Source organism: Lagopus leucura, unplaced genomic scaffold (genome assembly GCF_019238085.1).
Source record: "Lagopus leucura isolate 7727_CA_CO unplaced genomic scaffold, USGS_WTPT01 Super-Scaffold_806, whole genome shotgun sequence".
Taxonomy (NCBI): Eukaryota; Metazoa; Chordata; class Aves; order Galliformes; family Phasianidae; genus Lagopus; species Lagopus leucura.
The window spans coordinates 1,253,896-1,268,822 of NW_024962260.1; the positions used below are offsets into that span (position 1 = coordinate 1,253,896).

General features: G+C 43.9%; 2 protein-coding genes across 6 annotated transcripts in view; both read left to right on the top strand.

Annotated features, from left to right (window-relative positions):
• The window catches only part of BCR (BCR activator of RhoGEF and GTPase), a 99,293-nt gene extending 88,267 nt beyond the window's left edge, over positions 1 to 11,026 (top strand). For both annotated transcript variants that reach the window (XM_042865538.1, XM_042865540.1), the window contains exons 20-23: positions 1,090 to 1,224; positions 1,837 to 1,942; positions 2,922 to 3,084; positions 3,793 to 11,026. In XM_042865538.1, the coding sequence (XP_042721472.1) occupies positions 1,090 to 1,224; positions 1,837 to 1,942; positions 2,922 to 3,084; positions 3,793 to 3,882 (494 nt within the window). In that variant the 3' untranslated portion in view covers positions 3,883 to 11,026. The remainder of the gene's footprint in view (positions 1 to 1,089; positions 1,225 to 1,836; positions 1,943 to 2,921; positions 3,085 to 3,792) is intronic.
• A 1,159-nt stretch (positions 11,027 to 12,185) lies between these two features.
• SPECC1L (sperm antigen with calponin homology and coiled-coil domains 1 like) overlaps positions 12,186 to 14,927 on the top strand; it is a 58,329-nt gene continuing 55,587 nt past the window's right edge. Inside the window, exon 1 of one of the 4 annotated variants that reach the window (XM_042865621.1) lies at positions 12,186 to 12,260. The gene's annotated coding sequence lies outside the window, so the exon portion shown is untranslated. Of the gene's footprint in view, positions 12,261 to 12,391; positions 12,465 to 14,183; positions 14,524 to 14,927 lie in introns of those variants that run through there. The other 3 variants (XM_042865622.1, XM_042865620.1, XM_042865623.1) reach the window with 3 other exon arrangements.

Genomic DNA, 14,927 nt, shown 5'->3' on the forward strand with positions numbered 1-14,927 from the left:
AGGGGAAGCAGCAACCAGAAGCTGCAGTTTTCCTCATTGCTGCCTCCAAATTATTAGAAGTCCTTGGAATTGTTTGAGAATGTTTTGTGAAAGGAAGCAAGCAGAAAATAAATGAAGCAATTCAGTGGTTGATTAGGAAGAAGAGGTGATTTACCAATCAGAAGATGGATGGTCAGGGCTCTTTTCTTGACTCTGTGGCTATACTGCTGTGTGCAGATTGTAAATTCAGTTAATTTTGACCAATATTTTAAAGCCTTCCTTGATCTTGTATAGAACAGTGTTCCTTAGTGCTGCTGCATTTAACGGAATGACATACATGTCCCCAAAAGACATCCAAACTCAGCAGATTAAACAACCCCAGACTGCTGTGCTGTGGAAAATGAAATTTCTGCCATACGTTCAGCATCCACCTGGCAACCAAAGGACCTCTTGAGCTCTTTTTTTTCTGTGTGTGTGGCTTTTCTTCTTTCTTCTATTTTCCTTTCTGTCCCCCTGAACTACCAAAAACATTGATTTGTGAGTCCTCAGTAGTGCAAGTAAAAGTGTTTCATATTTTGAAGAACAACTTTTTTTCGTTTGCATTAAATGCCATTTTCTGCTAAGCCAGCTATGGCTCTGCTGGTTGATGTTTGTTTTCAGGGAAGGAGGTGGTCCTGTTGTACTTAGAAGTAACAAAACTGAAATGTGAGCCCTGAATTGCCTGTGTACTTTAGCACTCAGTGGGGAGCTGGACAGCCTCAGAGTCTCTTATTCTAAGCTGTTTGAGGCAGGGAGCTGGAATAACCAATGTGGTCATTAAGAAAAAGTTGAAATGCATATAAATGCAGTCATGCAGGGCTTTTTCCAGATGAGGCCTGCATTGCTGGCAGAGCAGAAGGAACCATGGATAGTGTGAACTTCCTTCTAGTTGATTTAAAGCTGGAAACTGCAGCCATTTGTGCAGCATTTCTCAGTTGTCATTTAACTGAGAGAAATGAAAACAGGAAAACTCTCAGCTATTTGGGCAAAGACAGGAGGTAAACAAGGAATCAAAGCAATCAGAAAGTGAATGCAAGGCCAGCATTTATTAACCCTTCTTCCCTCTTTCAGATAACAAAGATGTGTCAGTGATGATGAGCGAGATGGATGTTAATGCTATTGCAGGCACATTGAAGCTGTACTTCCGAGAGCTGCCTGAACCTCTCTTTACAGATGAACTGTACCCCAACTTTGCAGAGGGCATTGGTAGGTAGTAGCAAAAATAACTCTTGACGACCTGGATCTGTGTTAAAGATGCTCTTCTTTAGGAGGCTGCTCCTAAAGCAGTATAGAACTGTATTTCTAATGTTGCACAGAAGCTTGGAACAAGCCGTAAGGGAAGTGGAATGGATCTCAGAAATTAGCTTTGGAATGACATCATCTTGCTGCAAATCTGAGGATGAGTAAATGCCGTGATTTTTTGAAAGCGGAGAATGTCCAAGTTTCTGAAGGGCAGGCAAGGAATAGAATGACAGCCTACTTGCTGAGTTTGTGCTTGTTGTTTGCCCATTTGGTCTTCCAAGGAAGTCCTCTTTGGAGAGAGATATGCCTTGTTATATGTAATGAAGGGGAAACATCCTAATGATTGGACATCTGCAAGCAATTGAACTGCTAGAGGGAAAAGGGTTCTCTATCCCTCCAAGAAATCAAGTAAAAAACTACCAGTGAGGCCCTTACGTCTGCCTGGCCTTCCAAAATATGATGCAATTACAGTCCATTCAGCACCAACCATATTTGGTGGTTTGGGACATTATACAGTTCAGTCAATTTCTAATTTACTGCCTGTGGTGATGTTTTATTATTTTTTTTGTCTTGCAGCACTTTCAGATCCCGTTGCAAAGGAAAGCTGTATGTTGAATCTATTGTTATCACTTCCAGAACCCAACCTTGTCACATTCCTTTTCCTTTTGGACCACTTAAAAAGGTAATGTTTGAATCCTTCAGATACTTACTCGACGTGTAAAGTATGGTTATTTTGAAAAAAGGAGCCGCCTTCTCCTGAGCACATGCTGAATCAGGCAAATGAAGAAGCATTTGCTGATTTGATGTGGATGCTCATCAGATCACTATTGCTTCATGCTCGTTTAGTGAAGCACTGCGTTGTCACTGAAACTGAGAGGATTAGAACTGAAGGAGGGGGGTAGCAAAAGTCTCAGGACTTATCTGGTGCAAATGCAAATTGCTGCTGCGATATCTCCACTAAACTGCACCTGCATCAAAGTTTCAGTATTAATTGTGAAACTGTGCTTAAGGACTCGTCAGTACTGTCTCAAAAGGTGTTGCAATCTAACATAACACATCTTTAAAAATTCCAGTTTTGCACTTCTAACTGGAGTTGTCAGCTCCCTGTTTAGACTGGTCTTTCTGATCTTGTCTGTCTTTGCAATATGGTTGCAACTGTGAACAAATATTTCCATGTGTTTGATACAATAAACTTGTTTAATACATGCACAGTATTTCAATTTCATATGTACATCCAGAGACTGTCAGTGTAGACATCAAAGATGATCTTGTGACTGAGGTTCTGGATTAAAATCCAGGAAATCTGGGCTTGTTTTTGTTACAGACTCTTGTGCCCTTGGGTAAATGTTTTAACCTGCGTGCCTCAGTTTCTCATTTCTGAAACTGGGATGAAAACATTCCTTTATTTCTGCCTCACTTCTGCCTGACCAAACAATCAGCAGACCCTTTCTCAAACAAGGGTTTGTAGAGTGCCTAAGATTGTAGCTGTCAGGTCAAGGTATTGTTTATGTATACAGTCAATTTGGGGATGTATGGAGAGAGTGCTTGCTTCAATGTCTGTACCTAAATTTTGTATAAAAGGATTAATTATGGTTTCTTGCTGAAGGACATTTCCAAACTCAGATATTTACAAAGATCCAACTTGTCATTTCTTCTCGCAGGGTTGCTGAGAGGGAGAGCATTAACAAGATGTCCCTGCATAATCTTGCAACTGTCTTTGGACCAACGCTGCTCAGACCTTCAGAGAAGGACAGTAAAATCCCTGCCAACCCAACCCAGCCTATAACAATGACTGATAGCTGGTCACTAGAAGTCATGTCCCAGGTAAAATTCAAAATGCACTACTGAATCATTTAAAGGCAGTAGCTGGGTTAAAGTAAGCTGTGGTCATCTACCAAGGCCTTGTTCAGCTTTCCTCCTTTTTTTCATAGCAGTTTTGAGAAACATAAACAACTTTCACCTCCCACTGCAGACGTTTTTGACTCTGTTTACAGAACTGTATTTCTTCAGGCAGTTCAGTTTGTATCTGTACTAATAGTCGATATGCACACATCCTGCATTCTTTCTTTGTGCACAGTAAGGTTTTGGAGAGCAGTCTCAAGGCTTTTTGAGTGCTGTGTTACAAGCCTAGGATAAAAGGACTGTTCTTCCACAGTGCTCAGTAATCCTTGCTAGATTCAGATTTCTTTTGCCCTTGCAGCCTTCTTAAAGCAGTGCAGACAGCTAGAGGAACCTGGAGGCTGTGTTAGCTCATCATGCTGTTTTGTACTTCCTTTATTGAGTGACAGCAAATCGTAGATCAAATTTTTTCAACGAAGTGGAACATCAATACTTGCTATCCTTGAAGCTGAAAAGTGCCTCCAAAGCATTGGAGTTTTTAATATTCCTCCTGATATTATGCACTGTATTAAACTAGTAAGTGCAAAGAAATTCCTATGCAGAGCCATGCAGTCACGTCTGCCAGCTGTAAAACAGCCAGCATGACAATGAATTAACAAGGCTTTATTTTTACCTATTCCCTTCTCTTTCCAGGTTCAAGTCCTTCTGTACTTCCTGCAGCTAGAGACCATCCCTACCCCAGACAGCAAGAGGCAAAGTATTCTCTTTTCCACCGAGGTGTAGATGTCTGTGATGCCAACAGGACTCCAAAAAAAAACACGCCACAAACCCAACCTGTTCTTGGCATGAATCTGCCACTCTTGAAAAAAGGAAGACTGGTGTTTCTTCAGACATTTCTGGCCTGTTCCTGTTCTGGGGAATTACGGCCATCAGTGCTTCTGCTGTTTGTTAACCAGTGGCAAGCTGAAGAGAAGGTAGAAAAATACCTACTTTTGATCAGGAGAATGAGAATCGAAGTGGAGATAGAGCTGTGCAGAACCTCCACTAGAAGGAGCAATAGACACTTGAACAGATGCACCGCGGAGTGTGGCTGTTACTCTTGTTGGGAATGTGATGGAAGGTATTCCTCATTTTATGGATTTGTCATAAAGAAACGTCAAGATTTCTAATGGACCACTTGATAGGATACCCGTTTTTGGGTGAGAGGGAGTTAAAGGATCTATCACAACTGTGTCTTTAATAACTGCTGTTTTTAAAGTACTGTTCTAGGCTACAAAAATAGCATTGCTTTGCAAGAAGAGGAAAGAAGGGAAGGGTCTGGGATCTAAGACACCCTCCTCTGAAATTGAAGTCCTGACCTGAACAGGGTTCTAAAGAAGTGAAACAGTTTTGCATACAACCCAAACTTTTTTATTTGTCTTGCCCACCCCTTCTCCTGCAAATGTTTATACAAGGAGATGCTGTGCTCTTGCCTATGTTGCACTTCTGATGGAGTGGATTTTTTGGGGGGTGGGGGTGTTGAAGGGCCCAGACTCAATGATTTTTCACTACAAATAAATACAGCAAATTAAAGAGAGGCAGGGACGGTTTGAGTCAGTGCTTTGTGATTCGTTGGTTGTTTGCATATAAAAGCAGGAGCAATATTATCCAGAGAGGATTGCTGAATTCCTTAGACTCTGCCAAACTTAATGAAAATTAATTGGGAAGGCTGTTAATTCCCAACACTCCAAAGAAAAGATGTTAACACTGCAAAAATAATTGAAGCATTCGTGGACAAAACAAATTATTAGTGGTTATCAGGTTGCCTGGCTGCTTACTCCTATCAGAACATATTTTTTAATATATAGATATATACTTGAATTTTGGAGGCTTTGTACGTGCATTGCTTCTACGAGAGTCATCTTCTGATAGCTGCTTTGATAAATATGTCAGAATGTACTTTATGGACAGCCTAGCCAGTAGCATGCATGTGTCCTCTTCAGAAATGTTAAGCCTGTGTTAAGTAAGAGCAGTGAAGGGATTTCTGTGGAACCACACAGAGCTGTACAGCAGGTCTCACTAAATACTGGGCTGGTGTCTTCCTGCCTAACTTGGTCAGAGCCACGGGGGTTACACAGGTGTAAAGGACAGCAGTGTTTGTCTAGGGAACTGAAAGCAAAATCTCATTGCTGGCATCCAGAGCAAAGTGTTCTGGCTATGAAGGAGCTGTGCCAAACGTCCTGGGAGAGGTGGGAATCACTCCACTGTCATTAACAACTCCAGCCCCCGTTGCTTCATACCCAGTTATGCAGCATCCATTTGGTGGCAACCATCCAGGCAAGAAGAAGAGTGCAGCATGAAGACAAGGGGAGGAATCAGCATGGAGAAAGGGAGGGAAGGACAGATCTTGATTGGTGTAGTTGGGTTGCCAACATCACTTGAGGAGAAACTCCACAGAGAAAGCAACCCCCGTGATGCTGAATTTTATGTTTTCTGATGAGTGACCTGCAGTGTCTCAGTTACAAAAATATATATAAAAAACCACCAACAAAGGAGTCTTTCAAACAAATGGAGAGAAAGAAATAATGGAAGGGAAATGATTTTGTAGTCAATGTAATTTTGACTGCTGCATAATATTAGAAAATATTGTACTGTGAAGTTACAAATTCAAAAAGGAAAAAAATAGAAATTCTGATTTTGTGAGTATATCAACATTTTGCATGCTATGTAAGGATCCTTATAGGAATTTAATATTGCTTAGTATCCCTCCCTTCTTAGGTCTGGGAGCAAACCTCTTTGTAATGTAACGTACAACTAGAAATTCCTTCTCTCTTATATGTATTTCCATTACATTCCGACTTCTGAATCTGGAAAACAGAAAACATGTTTATAGTAGGAGGTGCTTTTGGGGGGAGGGAGGGGATGAAGGCAAGAAAACTTGAAGGTTTAGCATTTTTTGTATTTATTTCTGTCTTTTTTGAAGGTAAAAATTAGTCACAATCTTGACAACTTTCGACTTAAGTCAGGCGGACCAGTAAACCACAGCGTGGTTTTGGTTTTATGTATTTGTTCTCATTTCCACCTAGCAGATCCATAACAATCCTTTTCCTGCTGGCTGCACAGCTGCCCATTCCAGGCTGCTGTGTGGTGCATCTGAGGCAGTGGCGCTGCTGCTGACTGCATTGGAAGGAAAAAAGGCCCACAGACCAACAGCAGGAGCAAAGTGCAGGAGACAGTTGGGTGCCAGAGCCCTTTCCTTTCCGTGTTCAGAATCTGTGGCTGCCCTTTGCAGTGTTGAAACTGGAAAGCAATACCATAATGACTGTGCCAATTTACTTTTACCCCATTTTTTATTTTTATTTATATAGGAAATTAATATTAAGTTGCTGATGTACGGCGTGTAACTATGAGAAATGGCTTTTGCTTGGTTACTGTTACAGGTTGTTGCTTTAGTCTCTCAATTACGATGCTCAGTTCTAATGTAACGTAATCTAACATGCAGGCATGTGGATCAGGGAAAAAAAGGTAATTTAACGTAACCCATTAATTATTTCTGTTGAGTGTGTTTTCCCCAAAGCTGGTAATTTTGGGCTGGAAAAAAGAGCGGATGTTTCTGCTAATGATGAAATCATGGACTGATTTGAAATATGAGAATTGATTTTTTGAATTGCTGTTAATTTTGCAATTTAAGTTTTTTTCAGATAGACGTTTGTGTTCAGAAATGAAGCGTTTCCAAAAGGCTTTTGTATTCTTTTCCAAGGGATGTTGTGGGCCTGGGTTTTTTTTAAACTTTGTTGTGTTTTTAATAAGCCTTATCACACTTACAACATAAAGGGACTTGTAAAAACGTGGCTTTACAGAAGGTCTTCTGATTTAAGAGCTGTGTCAGAAAACCTAACTTCTGCATTTCCCGTAAGAAAATATACAGTGTACAATATAAACAACATAAGAGCAAATTACCCTTTAAAACTGCACTGAGTTTGTGTTCTTTCTGTTTCTATTGCATTGGAAAGAAGTTTCTAAAGAAGCAGCTGAAACATCAACAGCTTCAGCAGAAATACTGCAGGTCTTTAGGACAGACTGTGCCTCCAGTGTGAGAAAGAAGCATAGGTTTCTTGACAGTTAGAAACTATTCTAAAATTCTCTTTTAAAAAACAAAAACAAAAACAGTGGTCAGTTTTTGTTTTTGTTTTTTTTTTTTAATTAAAAAGTAAAGCAAAATAAGGGAAAAGGTTTTAATGATGGGCAAGAAGAAAATAGTGCTACATCATTCTGAGCTTTGTTTTGTGTGTGCTTTTCGTGGGAGGGTGTTGAAATTAAACTGAAACACATCCGTTGAAATGCTGCTGGTGTTCTTTATCCTTGCACAACTTTAAGCAAGTTGAGGTGCAGCCAAGCGATTGCAGGCTTCTAACGCTGCTATTTTTTTGTATACCAGCTAAGGGCAAAGTACAGCTGTGCACTGACTGTATTTGCTGATGCCAACTGCTCGCCTTGATTCCACCTTTCCATTGCTCATACTAAGGCTGTCAGCGTGCAGATGAAGCAGAACTGCAATGTGTTGCGTTGGCCACGAGGTGGTGGAACCACAGAGTGTTTGATGGAAGCTGCAGTATTTCCACAGCTTATTCATTTTACCTGTTTAAAATTGTGTCTCACCATTGAGTTACTTTTATATGAGTTTATTTAAATGGATGTACTGTTCTGCAAAGCATACGTGGAGCTCTAAGCTTGCCTGTCACCCACTGTAACACTGGAAGGCATGGCAACTTGTTCATTTCTCTTACTGTACCGTTCTTGAAGTATGCACAGGATGTAAATTGACCAGCACGGCTTTCAGACATACTGAAAATCTGATGGAGGAAAAAGCGACCCTCTCTGGTTCCTCACTGGTTGCTGAGTCCTTTGTTTTCAGGGCTTGTTCTGCTGAGGCAGTGCTGTCAGATGTGGCATTCCCACCATGGCAATGTTAGGAAGAAGTGGAAAACATTTCCCACTCTTTCTCTCTTCAATTCAAAAAGAGAGAAACTTGCAGTAATAGAAGACCAACACATTCACGCTGGATTTGAGGGATTTGCTTCTGTTCCTTACAGAAAAATCTGAAAAAGGAAGGAAGTATGTTCAGAATAATCAAAATTTGGAGTAGTTGGCAAGTCAGTCACTTACTTGTTCCTCCTTAGGTTTTTGTTTAGTCCAGGTACGTTTTGCTTTGGAAGCTTTGCTAACGTCCCTTTGTAGTGCTGCCTGAAAAATCAGATACCATCCACTTCCTTTAACACGGGGTTCTTGCAGCTGAGATCACCGAGCCTTACAATTAATATCAGCAATCTTCCATTCACAGCCAGAATTAAATGGATACCTGTGTGCGTTCCATGGAAGTTTTCACTGGGTAGATGAAAGTATGTGGATCTTCCTTAAAATCAAGAAAGGACTGCTGATAGAAGGAGGTACTCACAGCTAATTATTATTTCTTACCAAAGTCTTAGGGAAGAAAGATGACATAAATTGAAAAAAAAAAAAAAAACAACCAAAAAACAATTAGGAATCACTCTGATAAGATGATCTGGAACTGTACAAAGCAGAAGCTCTCCTTTCAAGTTACAGAAGAAGACCTGTGGCCTCATTTACTGACTGCCTTGTCAGTAAATAAACATAAATTTAGGAATGCCAGGAATTCAGCTGCTGCAGCCTCCCTTCTGATGTGCTGCAGCCCTCTTTCTCACTACTGAATCTTCACAGTTCAGTGCCAAGAAAGCAAAGCTTATCACATGCTCTGTACATTTTTTTTCCTCCATGGCAACAGAGCACCAGTCTGTGTTAAACCAAAGGTGAAACGCTACTGCAAAGAAAAATGGAACCAGGAGGTTAGAACACAGCTGAAGCTGGAAGAGGCTGCTTCTGAGCTGCAAGGATAGAATACCACAACTCCCTGCAGTGATTGAATGGTGCAAACAGTAAGGCCGAGGCAAAAGGAGCGTATGGATTATCTCGGTTCTCCTGCCAGGAGCAGGTGCTAGATTTAGGCCTGGGTCAAGCAAACGTGCTAATGCAAGAACGAGAAAACTGTTCAAGGGCCTCCACTGTTGATTCTGCCACTCTATAGTAGAATTGGAGGACACCACTGTAAAAGCATGCAGTGACCTGTGCAAATACATGCCACATCATTTTACTTTCTACTGTCACGTTTCCTCTTTCAGTAAGAGACCCTCCCCTTTTTTATCAGAAACCACATCATCCTATACTGTAGAAATGAGTTTATAGCAGGGCTATTCCTGGAGATGGCTGGAATATTTCCAGCTTTCTGGTACAGAGTGGACCAGGTAGTGTTAATGCTCCAGGCTTGTGCAGGCTTGTTTTGCAAGTAAGATATATTCTATTTTTTTGTCTGCTCAAGCATACTTGGGAATGAATATGATCACAGAGTGCCCAAGCCTAGAAAAAATATTTGTTTTACTGCTCTGCCTTAATTGCAGTCATGTTCAAATCATCTCATTGAAATGATTCATCAGAACGGAGAATTCTTCTTGGATTTTTTGCTAGGGCTTGTGTTTGTGTAATTATTGCAGTGACAAGATGTTCTGAGATTTCAAGGCATTCTACAGATCAACCATTTATCTGCAGAGTGATTTCTATTGCAGGACCAGTTTATATCCCTGTGGATGTGTGGAAGAGCATGCTTGTATACAAAACAGCTTCCTGCCTGGAAAGAGAACATAGCTGCTTCCCACAGATGGCCAAAGAACCACAATGGGAAGAGCCCACCAGTGAGCAGATGGCTTTGCTCCTTAGAGGCTCACGTTTTCCCTGGTGAGGCAAAGCCCAGAAAGCAATTATGGGGTCAGACCCATCTTTTTATAGTGCCTAATTGAATTATCAACCGCCAATATAAATAGGCAAGCTCAAATTTCTTCCATTTTAGTCATGTTTTGGGAGAGGACTTCCATAACCATTATGGGATTATGGAAATAGCTGAAAACTGATCTGAATATTAAAACTCCTTCAAATACAACAGTAACATAATGAAAATGCTGACTGCTGACATAGCAGAAAGGTTCTTCACAACAGCCTCTTCTAATGCATCCACTCTGATCTCTTCCTCATTGCTTCTCACAGCCTAGGAGAAATCTTGTCTTGAGCTCCACAGCAACATACAAAAACTTCTGCAAGTCACAGTAATTTGGAATCCTGGATACACAAGGACAGATCTTTTACAGAGATGGGATATCAGTGCTAAAAGTGACTAGGTACTATCCAAGGCAGCAAAAAGAGGGTGAAGAATTAATGCTGGATGACAAAGAGCAGCACAGTGGTCGGGTGAAGTTAAGTATGATCTCATGGAAGGACACATGTGACGTGTTGTCCTTCCTGTGTCTGTCTAGCAAAAAGCAATGGGAGCAAAACAAAGCCTTCTCTTGCCTATATTGGTTATATAGTTCTTATCTCTATTACACGTGTTTATATTCCATGAAGAATGCCAGTGAAAGGAGGTCATAAGACTAAATATAAATACAATTAAATTATATAATTAGTGATAATTTATCAGGCGTAGAAGAAAAAACAACTTGTTACTGTTTGGATAATTTGGGGTTTCTTCAGAATTAATACTGCTGGAGTTGTTGTAACTTCACCGTGTTACAGAGGCTGGTTGTGACGTTTCATACTGCTGTTGTCAGTGCTTCGGTATCTCAGTGCTCTGTTTTTGCAAAGAAAACCAACCCTAAGAGCTTACTACTGAAAGGTGTTGAAACGACTGAATATCTCTCAGTTTAGGCACATGTGATGAAAAATGGCAAAAAGGGGGAAAATAATCATTCAGGATTTTCTTTTTTTTAATTTTCTGAGATAAGTGGTATGAAAGGGATACAAAAACTGTATTGGGGGGAAAAAGTCTAAGGCATTTGTAGCCTTTCTTTGTACACAGTGTTAAATAAAATCTCCTGTATCTGTTTGTCAGGGTTCTTTGGGTCTTATTTAATTAAGAACCGGGCCTACATTAAACTCAGTGTGTGAATTGTGTTTGACTGAGATTGCCAAAGGTCTGGAAGTGACCACTCCTACTGCTTCCAAATTAGAGCTACTGCATGTTTTACAAGGTAAAAGCTGTATGACTTCAGTGAAATGTACAGGCTAGCAGAAGGCCATTGCTGAATTAAAGCAACTGCAATATACAGGAACAGCACGAAAGGCAGGGAAGGGCAGGGAAAGGCAGGGAAGTAGCTGGGTAAAATGCGTTAGCAGGTATGTAATTAACATTATCAGGTATTTAATCCCTTTAATCCCTTACCAGGATTATTTACTGATGCAGCCAGCCTCACACCTCACAGTTTTCCATCACTGATATTTACTATGAAGTCAGCTTTGGCCTCGCTAAATATTGCATTAAATGAGCGTTTTGTAGCAATCGAGGTGCGAATGGAATCACTTATTTAAATCAGGCTCTCCCAAGGGAACTCGATGGGCATTACTAACACTTCTTCCCCACTGTGGATCTGTATAATATAGCTTCGGATTTGCTTTCTTAGAGCTTCAATGCGGAATCCTTCTGTAAAATGGCTCATGCTGACCTAGCAGACTTGCACTGCAGCAGATCAGGATACTCAGGGCTGCCTCCTGACCGGGCCTCTGCTCAGCCTGCCCTGCCTCAGCTCTCCCCTCACACCCAGCCGCTCTCCCCCTTCACAAAGACCCGGGCTGAGCAGTGCCTCCATTTTCCAGAGGAACCCCTGCCAGCACGGAAAGATGGGGAACGACACCTTCATCGCAACCTGATCCCATAAACACGTAAGAAACGCTTTCCCTGTAAAGGTAACCAAGCTGTGCTGCAGCACCGGGCAGCGAACGGCCGCTCCCTCAGGTGCCGCGCGGCACGAGCAGAGCGCAGCCCGCCAATCGGAGCGCGCGCGGCGCCACGGCGCACGCGCCTCCTCGGCCCCGGGTTGGCTCCGGAGTGGGACGGCTGGCGCACGCGCAGTGCGGCGGCACAGCCCGCGAGGGGCGGGACGGGGCGAGGTGGGGGGGGGGGCTCCCTGCCGTCCGCGCGCGCCCCTCCGCGCCCCCTCCGCCTCCCGCCGGCGGCGCGCGCGGCCCGGCCCGGCCCGACCCGACCCCGTCCCCTCACGTCGGGCCGCGCCGCGAAGACGCGGGAAGGAGGAGGAGGAGGAGGAGGAGGAGGAGGCTGCCCGGTAAGCGCCGAGCGCCGGCCCCGACCCTCGAGGGTCCCCTCTCAGGGCCGCGAAGGCCCCGCAGGCCGTGCCCCGGGCTCCTCCCCCCGCCTCTCCCTCAGGGGCCTCGCCGTCCGGCGGCCGTTCCGTGCCCGGGGGCGGCCTGAAGGAACGGCGGGGCGGCGCGGCCGCGCTGAGGGACCGGAGCCGGACTGTGGGGCGGGGGTGAGAGCTGCGTTCCGACGTTCTGTTCCCGTGTGCGGAGCGCTGCTGCCGGTGCGCAGCGGGCGTTGCTGCTGCTGCCCGGCGTTATCCGGGCTGGGGAAAGGGATCCTGGAGCTGCGCCGCAGTGACAGCGCAGAGCGGCTCTGAGGGCGGCAGCGCAGCAGCGACGCTCGATCCGCTCCGTGCCAGGAGCCACAAACGGTGCTTGTGGAGCGGCAGATGTGTTTCGAGTTGTTGTTCCTCTGCGTGAAAAAGTGCCGTGCGCTCCGGCTGAGGACGCGGCCAGAGAGAGCTCTGCTCGCCCTAAAGGCAAACACAGCCCTGTGCTTCCTGCACAGCCCTGCTCGGCGTGGACTTCGGCTGCCTGAGGTGGAACTGAGGCAGGAACGCTCTGTGAGCCCTGCAGGAGCTCAGCAGTACATAATGCCTCCTCCAGGTTGCTGTTAGCTGATAGCTAACAAAAATGCAAAGAATGGTTTTCTTCTCCACAAGAAAAGTCAGGCTGTGACACAGCCTGCCCATGGGGTGCTGGGGTCGCTGACCCCACAGGTGCTGGGGAGCAGGGCAGGTATCACACCGAGTGATGTGGCCTGAGTGGTTCCAGGGCTGGGAACAGATAGTCTTGCATAACGATCTGAAAAAGTGAGATGGGAGTACGTTGTGTGATGGTATCACTACGTTTTCAGCTGATGGAAAAGTCAGCTCGTAGGCCCCTGGGCTGTGTGGAGTAAGGAAAGAAAGAATCTGCATTTTTTTTTCAGTTGTTTTCTTGTTGCTGAAACCCCATGTCTGATTTCTTTACTCAATACAGGACGTGGCTGTGGAGAACAAAGCATCTGAGATGTTTTTAATTCATTCTCCTATTTCTGTCAAATACAGTGCTGTGTAATTAAACCCCACAGCCCATATTTCCCAGTCCTTTTGTCTGCTTGGAGCAGCTCGTTGATGGGACTTTTGTCGTGGACGTTGATAGTAATCTGTGGTTTTATTGACTTTAGCTCTATGAAGCACTGCTTTATTACAGTGTGACAGTGGCAGAACGTCACAACGGCACCTCCAGATCTCCAGGACTGTGCTTCTGGTGTATTGAAGCTGGGTGAAGTTTCACCTTCCCTTCTACCTGAAGGCAGTAAAGTCCTGTGGCATTTAGGCACACTGGGCCTGTCCCTAGGAGTCCCTCCAAGAAACCTGGGGCGTTAGGCTGGGCCTGGCTGCCTGCTGCACATCCTCAGTGCAGTGCTGGCACCAGCACTTCTGTCCTCAGTGGACAATGATCTCTGGGCTGTTATAACTTTCATTGCACTGAGTAATAGATGAGGTAGCATAAATGAGGTGTGAATAAATGCATGCTTCCAGGTAGCACGGTGTAGGGTAGTGAGTTTATGCTGTTTTTGTTCCAGTACAAAAGAAGAGACGGAGCGAGCGTTGGGAATTTCTAAAGGGATCTTTCACAGACATACTTCAGAAGTTCCTTTTTTTTGTTCTTTCTCCTTGATCTTGTAATGTTAGAGCCTGTCTTGCCGACCAGGATCCAGTTCTAGGAACTTGTAATGCTGTTAGCGTGACCGAATCTCCATGGCGCAGTGGGAAAAGCAGCATCACAAATGTTATGCTTGTACTTCCTGACTTCAGAAATCACCCCATTTGATCTTATTTTTAGTCCTCTTACTGAAAAAGGGAAAATAAGCAGGCCTTAGAGGCTCAGTTATAAGCTTGGATGTGGCCTGAAGTGACGACTCACAGGGAGTGCACTTCTTGTTTCTTTTGAGCTTACTCCAGATGAAACGATCAGAGCAACCCAGCCTCTGGAACACTTAGCAGCTTCGTGCAGCCGGAGAGTGATCATAGGATCCCGTCTCTCTTCAGATAAATAATTCATTGTTCACATGCTCATGGATGTACATGGTTTTCTTCGGGAACAAAAGCTTCTGTAAGGGTGCTGGGACTTTTGATCTTCATTATTGTAAGTAAATGGCTCCTGATAATTTTGCAAAGAACAGACAAATACATGGCAGAACTGGGAGTAACAAAAAGAGGAATTCACAAGTAAATGGTGAAGGTAGGTGAAAAGAGACCTCTTAAAGGAGGGAAAAAAAAGGTGATGTATTTGATGACATCAGCCTGAAAGTAATGCTATGATTTGTCTTCATTTTGGCCATTTTGCCCACGTGGGGTGCTTCTTTGCACACATGCAGTGCATGGCCCGATGGGATGTGTATTTGGGATGTGGACAGCTTGACCAGGAGTCTGCCTTCCTTCCAGTTCTCCCTCAAACTTCATGTTCTTCTTAACCCGTTTCTGTGTGTGTGTTCTTAATTAAAAGCACTCGCAGTAGTTCTGGCAGACAGAGCCTTCCTGAACATTCAGCTCTGGAATGATTTGCAGTTTGAGACTGCGCTGGGTTCTCCTGCAGCAGTGCATTCCCTGTGAGGTGCTGCAGCCCTGGGGCTGACAGGGACACAG